Source organism: Mercenaria mercenaria, chromosome 3 (genome assembly GCF_021730395.1).
Source record: "Mercenaria mercenaria strain notata chromosome 3, MADL_Memer_1, whole genome shotgun sequence".
Classification (NCBI taxonomy): Eukaryota; Metazoa; Mollusca; class Bivalvia; order Venerida; family Veneridae; genus Mercenaria; species Mercenaria mercenaria.
Window position 1 is genome coordinate 95,513,415 of NC_069363.1, and position 27,099 is coordinate 95,540,513.

The 27,099-nt window shown below is 34.8% G+C and overlaps 3 protein-coding genes and 1 long non-coding RNA gene across 4 annotated transcripts; 3 read left to right on the forward strand and 1 right to left on the reverse strand.

Moving 5' to 3' along the window:
* Window positions 1-823: 823 nt before the first annotated feature.
* LOC123523994 (uncharacterized) lies at window positions 824-2,478 on the reverse strand. The gene is made up of 3 exons (XM_053539987.1): window positions 2,397-2,478; window positions 1,648-2,182; window positions 824-1,395 (listed from the first exon to the last, which is right to left on the reverse strand). The coding sequence occupies exons 2-3, from the start codon at window positions 2,026-2,028 to the stop codon at window positions 1,207-1,209; spliced, it is 570 nt and encodes a 189-aa protein (XP_053395962.1). The 5' UTR covers window positions 2,029-2,182; window positions 2,397-2,478; the 3' UTR covers window positions 824-1,206.
* Window positions 2,479-6,990: 4,512 nt separating this feature from the next.
* On the forward strand, window positions 6,991-9,322 carry LOC128556071 (keratin-associated protein 19-2-like). Its single transcript, XM_053539988.1, has 3 exons — window positions 6,991-7,081; window positions 7,415-8,040; window positions 9,124-9,322. Exons 2-3 carry the CDS (start codon window positions 7,422-7,424, stop codon window positions 9,141-9,143), a joined length of 639 nt encoding a protein of 212 aa, XP_053395963.1. The 5' UTR covers window positions 6,991-7,081; window positions 7,415-7,421; the 3' UTR covers window positions 9,144-9,322.
* Window positions 9,323-15,216: 5,894 nt separating this feature from the next.
* LOC123525585 (organic cation transporter protein-like) lies at window positions 15,217-23,041 on the forward strand. Its single transcript, XM_053539989.1, has 9 exons — window positions 15,217-15,273; window positions 15,830-16,202; window positions 16,383-16,804; window positions 17,302-17,511; window positions 18,394-18,528; window positions 19,094-19,176; window positions 19,948-20,065; window positions 20,861-20,932; window positions 21,888-23,041. The coding sequence occupies exons 2-8, from the start codon at window positions 15,888-15,890 to the stop codon at window positions 20,922-20,924; spliced, it is 1,347 nt and encodes a 448-aa protein (XP_053395964.1). The 5' UTR covers window positions 15,217-15,273; window positions 15,830-15,887; the 3' UTR covers window positions 20,925-20,932; window positions 21,888-23,041.
* Window positions 23,042-24,952: 1,911 nt separating this feature from the next.
* LOC128555791 (uncharacterized) lies at window positions 24,953-26,093 on the forward strand. The gene is made up of 3 exons (XR_008370360.1): window positions 24,953-25,088; window positions 25,269-25,510; window positions 25,826-26,093. It is a non-coding gene; the product is annotated as an uncharacterized LOC128555791 (long non-coding RNA).
* Window positions 26,094-27,099: the final 1,006 nt, after the last annotated feature.

The window sequence follows — 27,099 nt, forward strand, 5'->3', positions numbered from 1 at the left end:
GTTTTGAATCATATGTTACATAATTTGCTGCTAAGAACTAACATCATGTTCTTAGCGTAATAATTGCATATAAAATGTACTGCATTTTGTATGTTTATAATATGAACGCATAAAAATTTAAAAGAATACTTTAACATTCATTTCCCCCAAAAATATAAACAAAATTTCAATGGACTATATTTGATTAACGCCTGACCCGATTCGATTTTTACATGCTATACAAAAAATACGTAGATATATATAACACCTGTTTTTTTTCTAACTATTTTCATAGTAGTAAGTCGGCGTTGGTTTGGGAGAAGGATGTGAAAAAATATTCTGACTGACATTATAATGAGTTGCTTTATGTAAATTATTATCTGCAGTAAAAAAGAATATTGGCAAGAAATTTTAGCATTCCAGCAATCGTTTTAATAAAAAAAGCTTTTAAGCGAATGGACAAGCAAGTATCCGTGGTTGCTCAGAAATTATGCAAAATCCATGTGAATACACATAGTAATCGAACGTCCTTTATTCTGCTTATTTCTTTGTCCTTCAGTTATATGCCCTTTATCTAAAATAGTAGATAAAATATGGTAGCGCTCTTTCTTGGTCGCAACAAAAACATTAACGTCATCGCACGTTAACGTGACGTCATTTTAGTGGTAACTTACTTGTGTAAGCATATTAGAATTATAGTTTATATACCGTCACTAACTTTATATACCTACTAGATTATACATAACAAACTTCTAATCTCCCATCAATATCTCTGTCAATATCTTTCATATTACTAAACGTATTTATTTTCAAACTTCTGATATGAAAATCAAACAATATTAAGTAACGCCATGATATCATCTAATTTATTCTAAGCGTCACAAAAAATAAACGTATATGTTTTTTTGCAATGTACAAACAAGCAAATTTCGTTTTAATGCAAGAAACGTTTGACAAAAACAATATAAATTCTCTATCCTGTCATATCTTGGGAACAAATTTTGAATTTGGTTTAATATACTTGATCATATTTCAGCGAAGAGTCAATATCTGCAACTATGTATCCTTCCAAATGTTATTTATTCGTTTTACACAACTGTTATGTGCATGTTGTGACTTTTTTGAAGTGGGTAGACGTCACAGTAACCTGTATACAACTCAGGCAGCGCAAACATGCAAGCAATAAATTTATAATTGGAAATTAAATTTTTTTTGAAGATTTCCTTTTTACTGCCGAGCAGTTTTATATGGTCTTTGCTGAAACACTAAATTTAGTATCAAAGAATTATATCTATTTTGTTCTTTGTCAAACACTAAAGAGAAGAATGAATTTGTTCTTCGTTTGGGAAAGGTTGATCTGTTTCCATAGATGATGAGGGCTACGTCAGTCAGGATATTGTCTGCGAAAAATGCTCTCTGAAATTGTAAAGATATTAAAAAGGAACTTAACTTTTCGTTGAAAAATCAGTAAAATGAATGTACGTGTTAAATATATTTTTGTATTCGAATTTTACTAAAATAGTAGTTCAGTGAATGGTTCAGTTGCTACATCTAATTGTATGAGAATAAGACATTCGGCAATTTTGGCGGACTAAGATGGAGATCAAACTTGATTGTATCGAAGGAAACATTTAAATCTAATAAGCTAATGAATTATGATATACTTACAATACATGAACCGTCTGTGCATGTGGAAATGAGAACCTCGGAATCTTGGGCCATAAAAACTTCTTCTATAGAAACCGCCGTACGGAGAGAAACCACCACTTCTATAGAAGCTCCGATATGGACCATAAATGCCTCCACTGAAATAACCTCGTCTTGACATGCCATAAATTCCTCCATTATCACCGTAACCATCGTATCTGTCAGAAGGGTCATACCCGCCTCTAAAGTAGCCTCTATACCGCCCGCCATATAATCCATCCCCATCTCCATAACCATAATATCCTCTCCTAAAATAGCCTCGCCTTCCATAATATCCGTCATCACTATCATATCCTCTCCTATAGTAGCCTCGCCTTCCATAATATCCGCCATCACCATCATATCCTCCCCTATAATAGCCTATTGCTCCATAACCGCTATCCCCGTAACTATCATATCCGTCATATCCGTATCCATCCTGAGCTTTGATACAACATAACACGGACAATAGGACACAAGTGACAAGAGAAATCTTCATACTTGCTACAATTTGTACCTGAAGAAATTTCGTAAAATATAAATGAAAATAAGCCAAAACTGCATATTCAAGAACATAAAATGATGCCACGAAAATGCATCTTTTACTGGTGATTATCATTAAATTCATATATAAGAAGCTTTAAAATTTCATAAACATATTACATTCTATGTTTTGTAAACAAATGCCGCAACATTTTTAATTTACGCTAATTCGAAAAAGTTGATTTTACCTTTCTCTAAAATATTAGAGAAAAAAAAAATCAAGAATCACTGAATACAAATACTAGTAAAGTAATAACCCCAATTGTCATTTTTAACAAGACTCAGACCTTTTTAACAGAAACAGTTAATGACAATTAATCGTCTACTCTATCACAATACATTAACTTCAGTAGCATTTCTTATTTCATTTGACATATGGTATCGCCTAACGCATAAAACATCGCTTGATTGCGAAAAGTCTAAAAAGAGCTTTCATAACTCAGTCGAGACGCAACTCCTTTCAAATTCCAAAATACAAACAATTCAATTTTGATTGTCATTTGTCATTTATACTCGGATGCATTAAAGATGCATTGTCTCACAATTTTTAAGTTTCTTTTTTCAAAGCAGTGACGTGCTGATTAAGAAGGATGTCAGCGAATCAATGATGTGATTTGTGGCGACACTTTTTATCGTTGACGAATTAATAACTCCTCAATGTCTTCAGAATATGTTAACCAAGTGTTGCATATAACTGTTTGATCGACAAAAATGCCATTCATACCAACAAGTGCAATTAGAAATGTAATTTGGTTTTGGTATTGCATTCAAACTTTGCCAAATACTTGAACTATTTCATAGTTAAAAAATTGGGAAGTTTAGCTTTTGGTCTAGCTTCGGCATCAATCGACAAACTGACCTTAGTCATGCTTAACCAACGACCATGCCACTTATGTACTGATTAACAGACGTGACATTGATAATTTTGAGTGATTCCAAACACTAGGAGTTTCGAAAATGGGGATGTTCATCAGACCACAGTTTACTATGTACCATATGTTTTGGCCTCATATCACCTGTATGACTCTAACTATCAGTTAAATTTAAAGTTCACACTATGTTACAGACTCGTGCAAAGTCCCAAATGAAGAGATAAAGAATTAATTGTATATAAAGAGATCCGGTCATATTACGAGCAGATGTACATACGTATTTCTGCCGACCTGGCGTAGGAGCAGTTTTCAATGGATATGGCGGAAGGATGTGGGAGCGACCTGCCAAATCTACACATATTTTCCTTGGAAATATATTGAAAAACAACAAAAAAACAAAACAAGAATTACTTGTAAAGAACCTACACCCCATGAGGTAACTGGATGTGCAAGTTTCAGTTTCATCTCTGCTCTGACCTTGTCCTAAGAACTCACGACCCATAAAACAATAAGGGTCATCTACTGGACATGAATACTCATGCTACGAAGATTTGTGGCAGTAGGCTTAAGCGGCTATATACAAGAAACCAATTTTAGTCTCAAGGTCACCGTGACATTGATCTTAAATCTACTGACCCAAGAAACATATGCAATCATCCAAAGAAATTTGATGGTCATAAAGCCAAAGGATTTTGTAGTTATTGATAGGTTTCAGCTTAAATGTCGCTGCGACATTGACTATTGACCTACTGACATCCCCAACAAATGTTTTCATCTACTGACCGCAGGCAACCATCCTATGAAAAATAAAAAGGCTAGAATAAATTTCCCGGAAGCACAGAAACACCCCAAACTCAGCCATATAGCCATGCATTGAAAAGTAGGTCTGCGAAAAAAGGAAACTGAAGTGGAAAGACATAACAGACTGGTTGTTTCAAACATCAACGACAACAAAAACAACAAAACAACAAGTACATACTGAATATATGCAAAACACAAAAAGTAGGATAGAGAAAGGGGAAATTTCCCGATTTAAGCCAAATCTTTCTACACTTCAGTCCTATTGTTACAACAACAGGGGTCATTTACCATAACGTTTTACCACTGTAAGCCCAAGCGTTCTCGAGCCATTTTCTTCTCAAGGTCTTGGAACTTCACAGAGTGTCAAAAGAACATTTTAACTTAGAAGAAAATGCAGTGAAATACCAACGTGAGACTTGGTATTTCTAAGTCGGGCAATTCGGAACAAGACAAGAGATCAAAGTAAGCTTCTCAGTTATTTTGTCCATATTATATAATCATATTGCATTCATCTTGATCTAGTTATTGTTCAACCTTTTTCAGTATGAGACTCTGTTACAGGCTGAATCCCTGATTTTGTGTAAATTTGAAAAATAAAAAATGTCAAAACTTCCAGTTTGTGGCGTAAAAACTCTCTGCTTACTAGGACAAAACGCATAACCTTTAGCCTGCTAAATTTCTATAATGAACTTGTCCATCTTCCAATTTGGACAGTACCATTAACTGTTAAAAGGGGTGCTTACCAAAAAGATACTGGCTGAATAGCGAACAGGGCTGATCATGATCAGACTGCCCGGATGTGCAGGCTGATCACGATCTACACTGGTCGCAAAGGCAGAATCAATCGTGTCCAGCATGGTAAGGGTTAATCTTCTCTAATAATAATTTGATTAAATATAACATATAACAGGTCTCATAGCCATATGAGATAGAAACAATAACTGTCTGTTATATTCAGACATGCATCTCAGAATAATATGTTGTGTACTTACTAGCATAAGAAAGCACGAACAGTCTTTCATTTGCCTTCTCACTAACTGTTACAACTATAACTTTAAAGATGTGAAAAGCAATATCAACAGAATTGTGGGAGAATTTCGTATGCAAAAGGAATAACGCAATGTATACATTAAGTCATCAGGAGATAAATGACCAATTGCAAGCAAACCCTTACAAGTTCACACACTAACCCTGTTTATAAAGAGCTTATGGTAGATTCATGCATGCCCTATCGTGCTTATAGTATTTACCTGCAAAAGCCATGACCTGGTTTAATTAAAAATGTGTAGTGACCGATAGAAGAGAAAAATTGTCTGAAATACTTTTACGGTGTTTGTCATTTTATATACTGACTATTACGCGCACCTTTTCAAGTTGGAATTGTGTCTAAGTTCCAATTTACCTTATATTTAAAGATGTAATTTTGAACTTTGATTTGTTTATATTTGAGACTTACTTTTTGAAAAATCGGAGAAACTGTAATAGAGTAAATATTAATTTGAAATATACGCCTGTAATTATGAATTTTATTTACACCTGTAAAATTGAATAGTGTAGATATTAAGTTACACGCTTTATAGTTTTTGAATTTAGCTATGATTTATAACATCCTCATAAAATATAAGCTAATCAATGATCATTACTATTAATTCAAAAAAAGAAGATATTTTATACCGTGCTACCTGTATAATGAAGTGTATGCATTAAAGTGGTCTCGCCCCGTGATCTGTAAACAGCGGTATGGTACACGTTTACTCAATCCACCAGGTTGTGTACAAACGGACTGGCTAAACTTATTTTGAACAAGTCATGTCAATTGCACATATTCAAATCCAAAGAAAGCCCGGAGTTCTGACTTTAGATTTTGCACGTATACTGTACAGAACACAATGGTGATTGATTTATTTGTTACAGTTACAAGCCTATAAACAATAAACCATAATTTACTTATTTTATCTCCATCATAATCTGTTAAAAACTTGAAAGAAATTCATTACCGTGTATAATTTATTACAATCGTGACTGTAGTTACTGTTCATTACTGTTCATTTAGCAATATTCACATGCTTGTATCGTTAAACATCCCGTAAACAGTAAGCATTACAAGGAAATGCTGAATTGTTTATTTACAAATTCAGCTATGTTCGAGCTAAGTTAAAACGAGATCTATGCCCAATTTCGTATTTGAAAAAATGTCTATTACTACACGAAATAAACATGTATGTATGTTAATATGACTAGCCATATAAATTATGTGTACTACCACTAAAATGGCGTTTTTAGCAAATAACTGTTAATGTAGCATATTCATTAACACTACCTGGCTTTTTTTAACAAATGACGCAATATTTAATTGTGATAGCAGCTCCACATACGTATTTTACATTTTACATTTAGCTAAGTTAAATACATTTGATTAAAAGTTATTAGTTAATAATAAAATATTTTAATGTTTATAGTATGTCGCACAATAGCGAATTTGGGTGTCATATTATCTCTTTGTTCAATTGTTATTACAAAAGTACATTGACATTTTTATTTTCTTTAAGCGTCGTGCGCGAACGTAAGAAGTTCGCTATCAATCAAACCACGCATGTTTACATCATTATTAATCCCACAACGGTCATCGTTTCATGACGTCACTTTGTTTACCTTAGGGCATGACGGCCTCACATAGTAAAACTGACAACAACAAATAAAAGACCTAAAAGCACAAAGCAAAGGACAGTGCTTTTTGGAATCAATTGTATTGTCAGTTCAATGAACATTGTGCAAAGCTAACACAATATCGGTAAAATCAGATTTTGAAAGAACTTCATTTCGTTATTTCAATTGCAAGTAATAAACAATAATTACGTGCGTGAGACCGCCGTAAGTGACGTATAACGTTAACATTATCATTAGTAAATAAAAACTTGACGGTGATTGATTAATTAGGACGGTTATAGATCTAGTAATCACAATTAAATGTGTTAGAATTCCCAACGAAAGTTGGTTGAATCTTTATTTATTGTATTTTACCACAAACAAAAATATACTATGACTTTGTAAAAAAATAATTGATGTGAAATTTGAATGTTTATATTTTCCTGTTTATGCGGTTGACATTTCCTATAAATAATAGCAACCTGGGTCCTTTACCCTCAAACACTCTAGCCATTTCACCATAGAACAGAATAATTACAGAAGGAGAATATCAGGTGAGATCTAAAATTAATTGATTTAAAATGTCAAAACTAAACAGGATCATTATGTATGGTGAATCTTTTATAGTTATAAAATTCTGAAAAGGTGCAAACAATGTTAAATATGATAATATTTTCATTCCGTGGCAATTAATAATAAAACATTGTCTTGATAAACTATTGGAATCGAGAGCTTTAGGTTCTTTTTATTAAATTTTGTTCATCAACTTTTGGTGAAATCGTTCGTTTAAGATATTATGTAATCTTTAATCAATGTAATCAATGTAGTTTTTATCAAGTCATGACATTTCTTATGAAATTTCTTCAGTTTTGATTCTCTTGTTGCAGTTCAATAATGAAGACCTTGACCGTGCTCCTTGCTCTTGTGGGTGTTGCTCTGGTTGCTGCTGTCCCAGGAGGATATTATAGCTCATACAGTAGTGGTATAGGTCATGGTTCAATATACGACAGACCAGGATATACACGGTACGGACACAGTATGATCGGATATGGTTCCCCATATTATAGTTCAGGTTATGGACGCGGTTATGGCTCTCGCTACGGTAGATATGGATCATCACTTTACGGCAGCTCATTGTATAGTGGATATGGCCGTGGGTCACTTTATAGAGGATACGGCTCTGGTTCTCTCTACGGAGGATACGGCTCATCCCTTTATGGAGGATACGGCTCTGGTTCTCTGTATGGATCATCTCTTTACGATGGATACGACTCTGGGTCTCTCTATGGAGGATATGGCTCTAGATCTATCTATGGAGGATACGGCTCTAGATCTATCTACGGAGGATACGGCTCTAGATCTCTCTACGGACGATACGGCTCTAGTTCGCTATATGGAGGCCACGGACATGGCTCGCTGTACGGTGGATTAAGATATAGACGTAGATATGGTTATCCATATTCCAGTTATGGCTATAGGCACCAACACGGGCATTACCCGTCATATTATTCTGGTAAGCATGACACTTACATATACATATTTTTCCACTACTTAATACAGCATATATCCATAAAGTTGAAGCAATATAGATATAATAAAGTATAACTAAAAGACCAAAGGCCTGTTTCATGAAGTTAACGCACATCAGTCTTAATTTTAATTAAAGCGGATTCGCGATATTTCTTACAGCTAAGTAGGTATATTATGTAGGACCGAGAGTCTTGTAATGAGACCTATTTGAAAATGGTTTCGTTTTTAAATAATTTCATTCATCTTGCATATTTTATTTTGTGAATTGGAAGAATTGTCCTATTTTGTGAAAACTAAAATAATAATAGTAAACTTGCACTTCACTTCTTTAAAATTGGTCATTGAAATAAAGTATGCCTTACAAACATTCATTTTTTTGTAGACCTAATATATCAGGTATTTTAATTCTAAGGGAAACGCGTCACAAAAATTTTATATATCCGACAGTTCAAAAGTTATTCAACAACAATAACAACAAATATTCAATATGTAATTTCCCCGTACGCGTTTATAAAGCCGCTACTCAAATATCAAAATGTCCTTATACCGTTCCCTCGCCTAGACGAATATCAGAAGAGCAGAATAATAAGTGACTGTTCGATATAGACATGCTCCCCCGTCATAGATTAAGTTTCAAAACTATGTTCAAATAAACGGACCGTTGTAAAAATTCAAGTTCTGCTCATTGTTTTACTCATTTAGGACAAAGCCATTATTTTAACTGCGGACTTCACGCTGTGCATCATTGAAGATTCCATGTGTACCACCGTATGATTTACATCTGCTGATGTCTCTTAATTATATTCTGGTACTTCTAACATGTGTAAATATTGAGTGGCTAGAGGGCGTGGACGGTAGCTTGCATTTCCACTACCGTCCATGAACAGTCTCAATCAAACCGAGCCTTCAACATTTTCGTTCATGTAGAGTTGGACGACCTGTGGTTTTCCACTTTTTCTATTTGAGTATGTGAAATATGACACACTGTTTATGAAAAACATTCTCAATTTCAGTTTCAGCCATTTTTCAAAAACGATATAAGTCTACTTAATTCTTATTATTTCAGGACACAGATATGGCTACTGAGTGTTTACCAGAACCAATTCCTCAACCACGGGATATTACTTAAAATCCAAATATCATATACGCATTTCTCTTTTATTCTTCATTGGTCATCTTGCATCTAGTCTCATCACTCATCTTCTTTGTAAAAAAAATGTTATTTTGCGATATGTTTTTGGCTAATAAATTGTTCAAATAATGGATCATTTTTCTTTATGTACATGTGATTGATAATGAGATACTGTATAAGGCGGTAGGTTTCTGTACTTTTCCTTTCTTTCGAAATTTAGAAAATAATTCATTGGTAGTCATAGTAACAGTGATCAATTGAGTTTAGGTATTATCTAAACAAGTGTCTATTATGTATGTAAATATATCTGCCGCGCTGGCCGCGCTGCAGTTTTTTTCTTCATATTAAATAGAACGATGTTTGCTACACTTTATATCGTAATCAAAAATATCAATTTCAGTACAAGTAGTTTGATGTTTTATAGGGTTTCTTCTTGCAGAAAGTCTGATATTTGTATGTATATCCCTTATAAGCCCGTAGAAACCATCGTAAGATTGTACACAATTGGCACAGGAAAAAGAAGTCTAACTTAATGCAGGGGAACCCTAATGACAATCGACAAGTAGCAGGCTACTTAAGGCAATTGACGCCTAATGACAATCGACAATTTCCGTTTGTTTACGTATTCTCCGTTTGCGATTTCGGCATTCTCCGGTTGTTGTGAAAAGTAATTTCTGCTGTAGCCGAAGGATGCCGAAGTCACATAAGGAGGATACGTAATCATACGGAAATAGCCGAATGTCATGACGGGTCCATAGCCTTAATGTATGTATTATGTTAAATCGCCACAAGGTCACCACTTTTCTCTTATTCAATCTCACAGATTACAAAAACTAAAACTGTTCACAATATTTTTATTGACTGATTCATGTATTACGGTTTTCCTATAAAATTGTTGTTTTTAATGATTAGTACAGCACCAATATAAATATAAATGTTTCTTATCTCAAAAAAGGACACACAGTTACACAACTTATAGTGATATCTTTATTAAACATTTTGGTCGCGTCACTAATGTTGTAAATGAATAATTATGTTTTTTATAAATGAATGGGTGGATTTTTATAAAACTTTATTTATGACCACATCTTCATGAAACTTGGTCAGAATGTTTATTCTGATGATTTCAAGGCCAAGTTTAACAGGATCATTATGACCCTCTTGTTAAACGTTTCATATCAAATTTTCAATTTTTTTTTCAGGCCACAGATATGGCTACTGAGTAGTTTAAATCTTACCAATACCAGAATCAATCTCAATCAAAGGACACGTATTATAATCCAAATAGCATCTACTTATTTTTCTTCATTTATTCTTTGGTCATCAGAGATGTATTTCAACTTCAACATCCAACCTTTGCTGATGTTCATACATTTGATTTATAAATTAAATTTCGTTCTTGAAGAACTATATATGAATCTGGTCCCATGTTCACAAAACATTTTCGATCTCAGTCGAGTTTGAGATTGAATTCATAATAGTAAATTTTACTAGAACTTCAAGTTCTGAATAGTCACTCGGAAATAGTCACTATTTTAACATATAACTTTAAATTTTGATATAAATGACAAATAAAGTTTCATTATCAAACTCGGCTAAGACAGAAACAGTACTGTATTGTGAACTTAGGGCCTAAAATACAATGATTGTTATCACTCATCATTACATTAACTCTTAGAATTCGGTAAGCCGTGTGTGATTATCATACATATTTGATCTTAATATACTACGTTTCATCTTCATAATAATTTGTAACAATGTAATAAAGTGCAATAATACAATGATTTCATGTTTTAATGTGTCTGATAATACTCGATAACATACATGAATAAAATAGTCTTTCACATTGTCCCAAAACAGACTTTTCACTCATTTCCCGTTGGAGCAATGTTTCATTGGTGGCGAGTGGACCAAAATAATGTTTTCTAAGGCAAATTGTTATTCAGTTGCAGGAAACTTTAAGGAATTATTGGTACTCAGTAACACTGACCAGAAATCTAGGTACAATGAAGGCTTTATATAAACAAATGAGTGTCAGTCTGATAGAACCATGTTTAAATGCAAGTGAAGTTTACTTTTTACTTATTCTGCATGGACAAGAATAACTAATTAACGGAGGAAATAAGCTTGTTGTAAAACTTGAGACCTTTCAAAATTTGTTTAAATTTGTGCTTCGTAAGATTGGCCATTAACATGAAATGATTGGCAATAACCATGACATATCCATGCTAACTAAGAAAACAACAACAAACAAACAGTAGGGGCGGGCTATGCGGCCAACTGGTTAAGGTAACCGACTTCAAATTAATTGTACCTCACTTCGGCAGGCTCGAAACCTTGCGTGGGACGTAGAATTCTTTAATTGGAATAAGTCATCAAACTGGCTTTCGGAAGGTTCTACCCAGGTTCCCGCCTATGCCTGCCTGAAATAATGCTCAGAGAGGCGATCAAAAGCTGGAAAGAGTCGCCATATGACCTATAATTATGTCGGTCTAAGTTAAACACAACAAAAAGATCAAAAGGAATAGAATATACCGTATGGGACGTATTTCAAATCATAAACAAATAAACACCCTACATGTTCTTTATATTAAATGTTTCATATTAGTTTTCACTTCTCTCGTTTTTCTGATTGTCAATTATATAAATTATTTTAATACTATGTGTGTATGAAGATTGTCATTCCATTTGTGAACGCGAAGCTTTAAGTTGTTAATGATTTTGCAATAATTACATGCGTGACCTCGACATGTCCTTAAATCATGTTTTATACATGATTTGCAGTTCTACAGAGGTTATTTTGAAATTTCCAAACAATGGTTCCCAATTGACTAAAAATGTGGTTCCAAAAGATACAATCAAGGAACTACGGTCAAAAAGACCCGAAATTTAAAAAAAAATATTTTTTTTGATCAGATTCATTACTAAAAATAAACCTGATTTAGGCTAGTTGATTTAAACCACTCTTGATAAAGTGCTATGATGCATTCAAAGATTCCGTAGGCCAAACTGATTATACAAATAACAGTAAAATAAACTAGACATTGCTGTTTGTAAAATCATATGCCCCCTCCCCCTATATCTCTTAATCTAAATGCAAGGGTGAATGGATATACAACATTTGGCCATAGCACAAAGACATGTGTTTGGAGATAGACAAGCAGAAATGTTAAACAATACAATGTTTGTGATAAATAAAATGAAAATAGAAAGAGAAATCGTCAATAGTTGGATCATCTACTTAACACGGGCAATCATCGCATAAAGCGGCCATAGGGCTAAGCATTTTGCAGTAATTTCTCGAAAATCATTTCCGATTTGAGGACAAATTGATCATGCCCTTTGACCTACTGACCTCTTTTACAATAGGTGTCACTTGTTTCAAAGCAATAGGAATATTTTCTTTACTTATTGATCTGAAACATTTTTCAGTCCCGAGGTTATTGTGGCCTTGATCTATGACCATCTGATCCCAAAACAACAATGCGTAACTACTGACCAGATGCAGTTATTCTATAAACTTTGACAACTATAGGCCCAAGCGTTCTTCTGTTCTTGTGTCGAAGTCGTTTTAAGGAAACATTGGCCGTTGACTTACTGACCCCAGAATAATATTGATTACATACAGACCGCGTGCAATCATCATAGGAAAATTGAGGGGTGAGTTATTAAAGCAAAACCGACGTCGACACCTCCTATTGAAAAGTGGTATCATGGTCGCTTTTGTCTCAACAAAAGCCCTCGAAAAAAACCAACCATTAATGTGCCATAGCTCCATCGAGAATAACCAAACCTGAAAAGTGCCGATAAACTATCCTCTCCTAGGTTCTACATTTACATACAAAGATAGTTGAAATCCAATGAGTTGTCCGGACAAACTTTTGCGACAGACACACTAACAGACAAAACTAAATCAATTTATCTCCCAGTGAAGGTTATAAGACTGAAAATAGGCTCGAATTGTGCACTTTTTGGAAGAGTTTGGATCTTTATCTGATACATTACTATTATCTATAACGAAACATTTTAGATGTAGAACCCACCACTACCCGCCCTTTTTATGGTAAATTATAAGGGCCAGACTTATGTCCCCTTGAAATCATTTATAAAAGGCATTGGTCTACAAAACCCACCATATACTTTTTTTGTGTAATACAAATGTCACTCTATTTTATGCGAAATGTATGTCGGAGGAAATTATTAATCAGTCTGGGTGCTCAAAAATATGCATATATGAGAGTTAACGCCCTTGGATTTGTCAAATTATAGAAAAATTCGAAAACACTTTTAATGGTACATTTTAAGTTTGGTTTTTGAATAGTTTTGTTCAGCTATCTTTTCGAAAACGATGTTATAAGTAGTAAAGGACGTGCTCTTGGGTTGTGAAACCCTATTTTTATGCCCCCCTTCGAAGAAGGAGGGGTATATTGTTTTGCAGATGTCGGACTGTCTGCCGGTAGGTCGGTCGGTATGTCGACCAATCGGTTTCCGGATGATAACTCAAGAATGCTTGAGCCTAGGATCATGAAATTTGGTAGGGAGGTGGGTCATAACCAGCAAATGACCCTTTTTGATTTTGAGATTAGTAGGTCAAAGGTCAAGGTCACAGTGATCAGGAACAGTTAAACGGTTTTCGGACAATAACTTGAGAACGCTTAAGCTTAGGATCACAAAACGTGATATAAAGGTTAATCATGAACAGCAAATGGCCTCTATTTATTTTGAGTTCAGTAGGTAAAAGGTCAAGGTCACAGTGACCCGGAACAGTTAAACAGTTTCTGGATGATAACTTGAAAACGCTTAGGTCTAGGATCACGGAACTTAATAGGAAGTTTGATCATGCCCAGCAGGTAACCCGTATTGATGCATATATGAGAGTTACGGCCCTTGGATTTGTCAAATTATAGAAAAATTCGACAACACGTTTAATGGTACATTTTAAGTTTGTTTTTTGAATAGTTTTGTTCAGCTATCTTTTCGAAAACAATGTTATAAGTACTAAAGGACGTGCTCTTGGGTTGTGAAACCCTATTTTTATGCCCCCTTCGAAGAAGGAGGGGTATATTGTTTTGCAGATGTCGGTCGGTCTGCCGGTAGGCCGGTCGGTATGTTGACCAATCGGTTTCCGGATGATAACTCCAGAATGCTTGAGCCTAGGATCATGAAAGTTGGTAGGGAGGTGGGTCATAACCAGCAAATGACCCCTATTGATTTTGAGATTAGTAGGTCAAAGGTCAAGGTCACAGTGATCAGGAACAGTTAAATGGTTTCCGGACAATAACTTGAGAACGCTTAAGCTTAGGATCACAAAACTTGATATAAAGGTTAATCATGAACAGCAAATGACCTCTATTTATTTTGAGTTCAGTAGGTAAAAGATCAAGGTCACAGTGACCCGGAACAGTTAAACAGTTTCTGGATGATAACTTGAAAACTCTTAGGTCTAGGATCACGAAACTTTATAGAAAGTTTGATCATGCCCAGCAGGTAACCCGTATTGATTTTGAGGTCATTAGGTCAAAGGTCAAGGTCACATTGACCAAGAATAGGTGTACGGTTTCCAGATGATAACTCAAGAATGCTTGGGTCTAGGATCATAAAAGTTGGTAGGAAGGTTGGTCCTGACCAACAGATAGCCCCTATTGATTTTGAGATCAGTAGATCAAAGGTCAAGGTCACAGTGACCCAGAACAGTTAAACGGTTTCCGGACGATAACTTGAGAACACTTGGGCCTAGGATCATGAAACATGACAGGATGGTTAGCCATAACCAGCAAATGTCTCAGGTTGACTTTGAGATCAGTAGGTCAAAGGTCAAGGTCACAGTGACCCGGAACACTTGAACCGTTTCCGGGTGGTATCTTGAGAACGCTTGGGCATAGGATCACGAAACATGATAGGGAGGTTGATCATGACCAGCCGATGACTCCTATTGATTTTGAGTTCAGTAGGTCAAAGGTCAAGGTCACATTGTCCCAGAACAGTAGAACATTTTTTGCCAAATAACTAGAGAATGCTTTGGTTTAACAATATGTTGTACTCTGTCTTACAACTGTATGTGGTTTTCATTCAGTGAAGTTTCTGGTAAGATTTGTTCTCTCTATATATATATATATTTATTTATTTTTTTCTATCTAGCTTTTAATTTAATTTTGGACTTTATACTGAACTTAATGCCGCCTTTATTTGATCAATGCGTCACCTTTACTGAAACTAATTAAGCGCCAACTTTAAACTGAATTATGTGTCACCTTTGTTTGAAGTAATTGAAGTAAGGGTCTTCTTTATTTGAATTACGTGCCATCTTTATTTGAAATAAGTGTCTCTTCCATTCGAAGAAAGTGTCATCTTTATTTGAATTACGTGTCACCTTTATTTGAAGTAAGTGTCTCCTTGAATTGGACAAAGTATCAACTTTGTTTGAATTACATGTCACCTTTATTTGAAGTAAGGGTCTCCTTTATTTGAACAAAGTGTCACCTTGATTTGAAGTAAGTGCCTTCTTTATTTAAACAAAGTGTCACCTTTATTTGAATTACGTGTCACCTTTATTTGAAGTAGGTGTCTCTTTTATTTAAACAAACTGTCACCTTTAGTTATATTGTGGCAAAACTTCTGCAATAAATATGTATACTTACAGACTGGAAAATACAGGCACACACTGTAACTGCCCCGCCAAAATTTTACACGGATTGGCAATGGAAGGCCCAGCGAGACCGGACAAAATAATCGAGGAGATTGGAGGGTGTGGGCGATATCAGATTCGCATAAGCGTTGTTGTACACCTGATTAAATCTATCGCCGGCTTCAGTATTTTGTCGACCGTCATTATTTGTTCGACACCGCCTTGGCGATGTGACGACAGAATTGTTCTCGACAATAGCACCTTGTGCATGATTCTGCAAAATGAGTCAGAAGTAAATATATGTCCGTCGGAAGCCTGTGTCCTTACGAATGACTCGAAATGTTCTAGTTTCGTTTTCGAAGGAACACTTCAAACGATTGTCAGCGAGGTAGGTTTCACTATTTCTTAAACTGTAACCACTTTTTTACATTTGACACATTTAATTATTACCAAAATCATATTAGAAAACAAAAGCTATTGCTTTTGCAATACATATACAAATCCCGATATACAAATTCATTTTCACAGTAACTGTAAACTTGTACCATTATACAGAAATATTTTTCAGTTTGGTTTAGTGTGCGGACGTGACTACATTCCAAGTTTAATCATGACTTTACAAGTTGCTGGGTTACTCGCTGGAAACATACTTGCTGGACAGTTATCAGATCTGATTGGGCGTAAACCTCCATTCTTCACCTCTATTATTCTCATAACTGTTTTCAATCTGGTTGGTTTCTTCTCGGTAAGCTGGGTCATGTTTGCTGTTGCGAGAATTTTCGTCGGCATTGGATCCGGATTTTTCTTGTCGACACAATATTGTTTGTTATCCGAATTTTCCTTAGCAAAATGGCGCGTGTGGATCGTTGGTTTTCCCTCTTGGCCGATAGAAGGATGCGTGTTTGCACTGTGCGCCTGGCTGATACAGGACTGGCGATATATACAGCTCTTGACAGGCATCATGGGAATCCCATGTTTATTTGCATGGTTGTAAGTTATTTAACTGGTCAATAAAGACTTTAAAAAAAATTAAAAAACGAGAGCTTTTGAATCAAGTCAGTAAAATTTTACAAGCATCCTGTATTAAAAGGGATCTAGAATTGTACACATGGGAATCATGACCATTCTGTTGTTTTGAGGGCCATGGGTAGAAGCTTTCTGTTTAGGGAAGGGTTTCAAGCTGTGCAACCGGGAGTTCTGAGCGTTACGAGGCGGCCAGAGGGCTTGTGCCCTTAATTTGTAAAAGGCAATTTTCCCCAACATAGTTTTTGTTTGAATCATTTGGTGATGTTCAGCCAAATTCGAAAGTATTTTTTTATTATAAAGAACTCCGTCGGTTTACCATAAAAATATTTTCTAATCCTCGTGCTTGATATACATTTCATATGATTTCAATAACTGGCTTAAATCAGAACATGATATATTTTGAAATGCTATGTATTATAGATGCTTATGTAAATATGATCATTGTGATTGTTTTTGGTCAGCATAATTCCCGAAAGTTTCCGCTGGTACATTGGACACGATAAGACTGATAAGGCCCTTGAAGTGATCAATAAAGTTGCAAAGTATAACCACCGCCATGAAGTGGAATTGGGACACCTGATGGAGAAATCGGAAGTGAAAAAGTACACCGTCATTGACTTGTTCAAGTCAAAGACTCTCATACGGAATACAATTCTTTCCATCTTTAATTGGTAAGAAACATCGGTTGCAAAATGCAACGCATTTCTTATTTGAGATTAGATTTGATTATTTAACCTTCACCAATGATATAACATTCATAGCTTCTGACAACACCCCTTGAATCAGACCAAAATGTTACCGTAGATCAATTAAAAGCATATGTTTAGGGTGGAAGAAAAAATATAATAAAGCTGATTTCTTAGTCCTCTAAATTACTGATAAATTGGTAATTTTGTCTATATGAATATATGAGTGTTATACATGTGATCGCAAATAAGGACAATTCTTGTGATAGGTAGATGTTAATCAGGTTCTTTTCAGATGTATGCAGTACTGCAGATATATTGTTACAGTTAATCGTTTGATCACTAGCTATATTCTTACAATGGTGACTATGTTTTATGCAACACACCTTAAACAGGGAGAATTTGAACTTTGAAGTAAAAAGTTACCGTTATAAAAACTATAGGGGTCATACACGTGCGCAGATTGAGAAAAAATGCTTTGTCAACATCAAAATCCAAAATCTAAAACATATCCACGCATATATGTTGGATTTCTTATATATGGGTGTATTTTGGATTTTGATGTTGCCGGACCCCTGTGACAGAAACAAACTTAGAGGTAGCCAAGCGGCCAGTACCATATAAAAGGCTTGAACAGTCTTTCCTTTGTACTAAACTGGCTTCTCTTGTCTCACACCCTCATGGCGATGCATCAGAAATGAGTTTCAGATGTTGATTTGCTAGAACTCGTTTCACAATTGACCTAAAATAAATTCTTTAAATAAGTCTCAAAGGCTGAAGATAAAATATTATTTGACGGCTTTGTCGAATTATTTCGTATTACACTAATTTAAAGTTTATATATTTATATATTGCTTTGTATTCTAGGATGGGCCTTGGTCTAGTATCATATGGTATCAAATATGGTATCCAGGCTCTCTCGGGGAACATCTTTTTCAACCTATTTCTCTTTAATCTTTGCGGTATACCTTCAAAGGGAATAGCTCTTTGGCTTCAAAACAGGTAACGTTTTTCCCTTGAACAATTCATAATATTCACACTTAAGATAGGATGATTAAAAAAAGATGATAATATTAATGTGAATATGATTCCATGTTTCACAAACTTTTAAGGTTGTGCATCAGAGTTATATGTTAAAGGTGTCGGAAAATTCTTGGTTTAATAAAAAGCATTTGAAAGCGAAAAGAATGAAATTTGCGATTAACTTTCACATTTAGCCTGTTAAATTTCTAAAATGGACTGGTCGATCATTCAGTTTGGACAATATCATTTATTATTCAAAGGGGTGTTCAATGAAAATTACTAACGGAATAGCGAAAAGTGCAGACCAAGATTAGCCGAACGATCTTAGTCTGCACTGGTCACAAAGGCAGATTAACTTTACCACCAACAGGCTAAAGGAAAATAAAGTTAAGACGATATGGATAATGTAGACAAATAACTTCCCTACATCAACAACCTCTATACAAATCACAGAAACTTCGGCCATCCCGGTGATGTTGTATCACATGAGTTGCACTGTACATACAATTATCAAGGTCAATGAATGCTTTGTCTTTTTTCAAAGGTTTGGGCGTAGAATTACAGCCATCATTTGTTACACGATTGTTGGTATCAGTGGTTTTATTGTCGGCGTCGTACAAACTGTTGGTAAGATGTTTTTATTCCAAGCTCCTTTGGTGGATTGGATTCAAGTCCTGTCGGCTTATTGCTGTAGTTACCGTTTCCTTCAGACTACACGTAAAAGGGTCACTAGTTCAATTGTCTAGAGATGCGCTCTGTTTCGGCCAATCTCTTTCAGAGAATTGTCGTACCTGACTTCACTTTTTAAACGGATGTGAAAGAGCGGGAACTCTTAATGAATGATCGCGCATATGTTTCCTATAGGCAAGTAAGATTTTTTCTTGTCAAACATTGAATGGTTTAGCACAAGTTTGAAAGCAAGCGAAAGATCTACGTTAATTAACCGCCGTAAATTAACTGAAATCCAAAAGATCTTGCCATATATATAAAAAAGAATTCTACATAACACATAACACAATGCAAGCCGCTAATAAACTGCTATGGTGCTTTAGTGAAATAATTCAGTGAACATAATTTTATTTATAATGTTTTACCAGAGCTTTTTCATATGGAGTAACTTACTAATTTGAAACATTCTAAAGACTTATGAAGACCAAGTTCCTATACCAGGGCACGTCACCAAGCTTACATGACTGTAAATTCTTCGCTAAGGAACCGCGTTCAGTGGTGCTGCTTCCTATTTTTGAAGTTTTGAAGTTTGACTGTGGCCATCTAATTTCCTTATTGCATAAACTGTAAATACATGTTTTCGGAATTCAGCTAAACTGGCATTTCTTGACAATCTAAATATCTGTCCTTTTATAATATTTTTTTAATCTTCTAAATTTCATTATACAGAAGCTCCAAACCGGGATGCTCTCACAAACGGGTTTGCCCTTTTGGCCCATATTGGTATTACCATGGCATGGGGACCGGTACAAACGATGACAATCGAACTATATCCAACTGTCGTCAGGTATTTATGTCTTTTAGTTGATCACGTAACTAACGAATATTATATATACAGGTTGATGTATAATAATATATATAGCGAAGAGGAGTCACATCAGGGTGCTCTTATCAAAAGTCAATATTGATTATACATGGTGATGGTTTGCATAAAAAATGAGAAATGACAAGTATATATAGTTACAAATTGACAGTGACATATGTAAGGCCAAGACAATGTGTTTAATGTCTCAATAATTTTATTGTTGAATTAATGTAGTAGTATGCGAAGTACTTTTAATAAGTTGAGTTTAGAACATACGGTATATGATAATTATTATTCTATGTTTTTACAACTGTACTGAAAAGAGAATGACTGAATAGAGTTTGCACTTAAGTTGTGAAAATGCATTAATTCAGGGAGGGCCTGAATTGCCCATTTGTCATCTTGTTAGTTGGCTGTATTATTCATGTATTATCAGAATGATTTGCACGAAGTTCATGTGGGAGAACAAAGGACGTCACTAGGTTGTGGTGGGTCCATAAGTCGTTTCTGAAAAGCAAGTAAGATTCGGTGATACTGTGCGCAGACTGTTGGAATACTAACTATCCGTAGAAGATATTACATGTGAAGTTAATTAAGAAAAACTGGGCAAACTTTTAGTTCTATGCAAATATATTGTTCGTTAAAATTCCTCGAATGGTGGTCAGTGTTTGTGATACATTCTACACCGAAGGTTCTGACACAAAGTACTCTAAAGGTGCTAAATGTTAAGTTTCAAATATGTGTACCGTATATGATGAGTAATGTATGTGTTTCTAGAAATATTGGATTTGGAACATTAAGTGTGATGGGAAGAATTGGGGCCATGATTGTCCTCAGTTAGTCTACTTGGTAAGTATAAACTAGCATTTACCAATCAGTTAATGAGTTATGTGCTAAATTTTGTATTCAGTTAGTCTGTTTGGTTAGTATTTACTAGCATTTACCAATTATCTACTGATCTAAGTGTTGTGATTGGTCCGCAGATAGTATACTAAATAAGTATAAAACAAAAATCTCCTTATCACTTCTTGGGCTATGTGTTATGACTCGTCTATATCTAAAACTAACACTTGCCTGTCACTGACTTAGGTGGTTGCAATAACTGATCCTCCGTCAGTCTAATCGTTAAGAATAGAACTATCATTTACCAGACAGTATCTGAAGGTTGCTCAGTTGTTCTTCTTGGTAAATATTAATCTTTCATTTACCAGTCTTACTGAGCTAGGTGATATTGTTGGTCCTCAGTTGATCCAACCGGTTAGAATAAAACTAGCATCTACCAGTCACTTACTGAAGGGTGCGATAATTGGTCCTCAGTTGGTCTACTTAGTAAATATTAAACTAGCATTTTACCAATCACTTACTGAGCAAAGCTAGTTGTTACGACTGACCTCAATAAGTTTACTTTGTGAGTTGCAACTCACTTGCTAGGAAACCAAATGATAAAATTTCTACAACCAATGTCTCAAAACTCCGTGTGTCTTCTATCGTGGAATAGGATTTGCTGAGGTAGCGTTCTGCCTTACCCAGAGTGTGTAGGTTCGAACCCCTTCATGGAATAACGATTCTTCGTAAAACACCATCGTTGATTTACTAAGGAAATGCATTCGAAACGACTTAAATAACCAAGCACTCTTTATGATCGAGTTAGAAGTAAGTAAAGGCCATGCATTTTTTCTACAGTTGTTCCTTTACAGCGTCTTGTAAAACGGTTTGCCTAGTGAAAAAACTTCTCCAGAACATATCACAGACCTTTTTCCTTTATAGTTTTCATGAATTAAGTAATCGATTTTTACAATTTAAGGATTCTTATGTTCCTGGTTTGTTGTACTATGTGTGCGGGGCAGTGTCTGTGGTATGTGTCACTGGAACTTCTGCACTTCCGGAGACAATGGACGCCGACCTCAATGATAAAATTGGACAAATGAAAGAGAAAAGTGTCAAGAATAATCAAATTAGAAATGGTGTCGTCTGATGAAGTATTGACTCAAATCATACAGTAATAAGATTGCATGCCAGTGTGTTTTCAGAGAAATCTGCGCTATAAATAGACAACGTGTCACGTGATAACCTCGGTGTTCCAATTCCCACGTTTCTTACCGTTTCTGTATAATGCACACTTCTTACGATTAATCGAAGTACATGTATAATAATCAACACTAACATTAGCTATGGTTCATTTTAAAATTTTCCTATAGCTGTTCGGTTTACTTAAGTTTAGCACTGGACCTCGAATCTATTTAACATCTATGGACCTACACCACTATGGTCCATTTTATGCTAAAGGACCTACTGACATCAGACCAGAAGGAAAATGCCATTGTTCATGTCATACTGTACACCTGTTTATACCGTGAAAACCATGGTAAAACGAAAAGTGTACTATAAACCCATTTCAGCAAATGGGTACCATGAATATTGAAAACTAGTAATTTCTCTATTATCTACTTTATCATTTAAAACGATGTTTCATTAAAACGAAATATTTTGGAATTGAACTTTCATGAAAGTTAAAACAGACAGAAAGTAGTTATACAATGTGAAATGTTGTTCTGCTCGTAAACTTATATATTTATGTTTTATCTGCCTGTCTCCGTGGTGTATTGCTTCTCACCAGTGTCCGCTTTTAATACGTATTCTTAATTTTTGTTTAATCTTTTAAGAGGATGCAGTGGAAATTAATTCTTTATGACGTGCTGATCAAAACTCATTTTACTTTTATCATATTTTCAAAGACATAGTATATACTGTGTGACTAATATTTATTTTTGAGAGTAGAAAATCATCACTCATTGCATAGGAACCATTTGTCATCCATACTGTTATCTTCAACAATTGTCAGTTTTACTCAAACGTACTGTAAAGAATGCTTTTTGTTAAACAATATATTTGAATGTCTCAAAGAGATCATATCACAGTAGTCTTTAGAAATTTGTTTTCTTCTCTTCTGTCAATGCATATCCCATATATTACTAAATCTTTGTGTTCTAACTTCTAAACAATAAAATGTTCTACAAGTGACTTGAAGTGTTGTTGTATTTTTCCCATATACTGGAATAAGAGAGTTGTTTGCGAGGTCCAGCGATGCCTGAATATATAAATAACCCTTTCAAGAGAGGACACGTAATTAATAGCCATATGTCATGTATATTTATATATTTATTCTCCCCCCCCCCCCCCCAACACACACACACTGGGGAAGATGTATTGTTTTGCTCTGTGCACACTTCATTTCCGATCAATAACTGGAGATTCATTTGATATTGAACGATTTAACTTCATAGGTTGGCACGGCCCTTATTGTTTTTGGGATCACTGTTAAAAGTCAAGGTCACAGGGTCTAACATGGAAAACCATTTCCAACCGATAACATGAGAACGACTTGACCTAGAATGTTGAAACTTGGTTGATTGGACATGCAAAGTAGATGATCTCTGTTGATTTTAGGGGTCACTCTATTAAAGGCCAAGGTCAAAGGGGCATGATTATGGAAAACTATTTCCGATTAATAACTTGAGACCCACTTTACCCAGAATGTTGAAACTTCATAGGATAATTGGACATGCAGAGTTGATGATCTTTATTGATTATGGGGTCACTCTATCAAAGGTCAGGGTCACAGGAGCAAGAACATAGAAATCCTTTGCCGATCAGTAACTTGAGAACAATTTGCCCTAGCATAAAACCTTAAAACTTAATAGGATGAAAGGCTTTACAGAGTAGATGACCCCTATTTTTTTAGGGGAGGGGGGGGGGCAGGGGGGCGGTCTCTACATCAAAGGTCAAGGTCACAGGGGCCTGAACATGGAAAACCGTCTCTGATTAATAACTTGAGAACCGCATGACCTAGAATATTGAAACTTCATGAAACTTCATATGATTGGAAATGTAGAGAATTATTTCTACAAAATAAAGTGGATGTGTGGTTTTGAAAAAAATATGATACCATTTGGAACATTTTATAATTTCGCGTACCTGCACACAACTTACTAGTTACTTATATCGCTACACTGATGCGCTAAAAACAGCTCTTACATAGCTCCAGATAACCTTTGTTTTTGGGCTTAGATTTTGAATCTAATTTTCTATAAGAACATTGCATTAGATGTAGCTAACAACTGACAAAACTTTCGTAATAAAAAAATGTTTATTCGCAAAAATACTAACTATAAAGATGCACACTGTAAAAATGAAAGTAAAAAAATGACATAAAATTAACATTGAGTTGCAGGTGTAAACCAAAGAACTGGGCTGTTTCGTAATCAGTTTCGAAAGTGAACCTTAAATTTCGAGACCTTCATATTTTACACCTGTAAATTTCAACTGTATTTCTGATCATTTTCTACTAACAGGTCTTTTACAGAGTAATTTCAAAATACAGGTCTTTTAAAGACGTTTTACAGCTGTAAAACTGGGCTGGGACAATTAAAAATTTTGAAAGTTTAATCGTTTTGAACCGGTTAATCGGCCTCCATATTGAAAATGCTGTTTTCTTTCCCGACATTTCGGCAGTTGATTTCATTAGGAACTTACGGACTTAATCGTTTGCAAGCAGTCTGATAATAAGTCATATTTTGGTAATACATTGTAGATCTATATCACGTCAGGCAAACCAGAGACTATTGATTATGTTGATGTGTTTTGGCGTAAATATACTGCGGGTCCATGTGCTGGTCAAAGAAATGTATGAAGATAAAGAAATATAAATTTCATTAGGATTGTAGGGTGTTTATTTTTTGAGAACGATTAGCGATTTTGCAGATTTGAAACCGGTTTCACCTGGTAATCGAATCGGACCCGATTAACCGAGTAATCGTCCCAGACCTATGTAAAACAGGTCCTATTTTCGTACAGGTATAAAACTAATCTGGATATGCTTGCATGTTGTTTAAAATTACAATGCTTGTCCTTTATTAAGTTTAATGAGATATTTCATATACCACGTGATACATTAGATCAGCGCAATGTTTACTGCATGTTAATTAATGCACTGGAAATATTACAGGTGAGTAGATGAAAGATATTTCTTCTGTTCAAACTAACATTTATAAATGTTCTTTTATAATCATTTCATTATGAATTGATTTGTAACTAGAAGTTAAATATAAACCGTTGAATTCTTCAAAATAATTTACGATCATCAAAACATCTCTTTTAAATGCATATACATTTGTTTCATTTTCAGTTGAAGAAAATGAATACGAGGATATTTATAGCTGCTTTGATATTGTCGTTGATGTGTTGTGTAAATACACAGAAGTTCCCGAAGAGGGAAGGACGATATCGTGAGGGATTTCCCGGTGGCTTTTTTGTCGGGAACAGATATTATTCTTACCGGGATCCTCAAACCCGGTCAAGTATCGGAAACGGAAATGACCTTTTGGGAGGCGAAAGGAGAAGAACGTTTGGAAGGAATTGGTAAAAAACGTAGGTACTTTCTTATTCATGAACTCGATTTATTTCAGAAGATCTTCGTTATGGGAAAGAGAAAGATAATCAAACAATGCATTGATTGTAAAAGCAAACTATTATGATCGAAACCTGAGCTCAGTACTGGAAGTATTTTGATCCAGGAGGTGCAGGATCCTCATACCCAAGTGCCGGTGAATTTTTTAAAAGGGAATGAAACCAAACTTAAATAGAAATTGTTTAGTATCGTTTGCGGAATCGCTTGAAATCCACTGCAATGAGATGATGTGTGTTTATAAACAATAACTTTAAGATTTTTTATGTTCATTTCAGAAATCCATGCATAGATTGATGCGAACAATTGCAGTGTCAACCTGACAACCAACAATTTTATGTAAAACAGTTTTGCTACCAAAATGCAACAGTTTATTACTTCAGTGTGTCTTTTCGCACGTTTGTTTAACTTAAAAATATATGTAAATGCAGTGCCTTATACATCAAAACTAATTTGCCTTTCCATCACATTGTATTATGCTGATTAACGTAGCGTCTATTTTGACGTTAACGGTTTACATAATAAATAGCACGTACTAAGAAAGAATTTTGTTATGCTACAATAAATTTAAAGTGTTTCATGAATTAATTAGTTTCACAAATTAAAACAATGGTGAAACTTCGGGGATTTCCGTAAAATTCCGCAACATCACAGCAGAGGACAAAACTCCATAATCAGTTTTGAGGAACGGATGTCGCTGGTGACTATCAATCTATGGCATTTCAGGGCATGTTTCAACACTTTTGTAAATAAACATATGTTGCAGTAAAGTCTTTGTTACCCTCCTAATGGATTACACGAAAATACATAAACACGTTTTGCTCAGTAAAACAGCATGAAAACAAATTAAGATCTTAAAACGACATAAGTAATGTGGAAATGATTTTTTAACTACTTTCGTATTCTTAGTGGATAAGCACTTATAATAATTAGAACTTGAACTTATTTATTGCAGAATACATAGCTAAACCCCTGACGACAAATGGTCCTTATTGGTAAGGTAAATATGGAACTGTAACTTCCTGGCCACGTATAACCGATTTTGAGTGTATTAATTTAGGTATAAGTTATAACACGATTTTGATAAAATCTGTAAAAAGATCCTTCGGGAGAATTAATCTTTAAGGGGACGCATACTTTGAAATTAGAAAAAAGTGGGTGGGGTATGATAAAATTTACCTGCAAAAAAGTACAAGGTTTTGGTACATGAAATGATTTAGAGATAGTACCTAAATTTTTCAAATCATAGGTTTGAAGTTAAAAAGCTTTGAAATGAATACAAATGTCCATATATTTCTCAAAAACAGAAATATAGAAAATATTTTAACCAGAAGTGTGGAGTTATGAGCATTTAATATTTTCATGTTAACGAAAATTTTGTGATCAAGGAAATGTAACTCTTCTTGAACATGGAGAGCATAAACATCAAAGGGACATAATATAGTCAATATTTTCTAATTGGGTGCATTTGATTTAACATTCAACTTTGATCTGGATTGCTAAATAATGATCCATGATATTGTGTGCTAAAAATTTAGAACATCTGGAACAG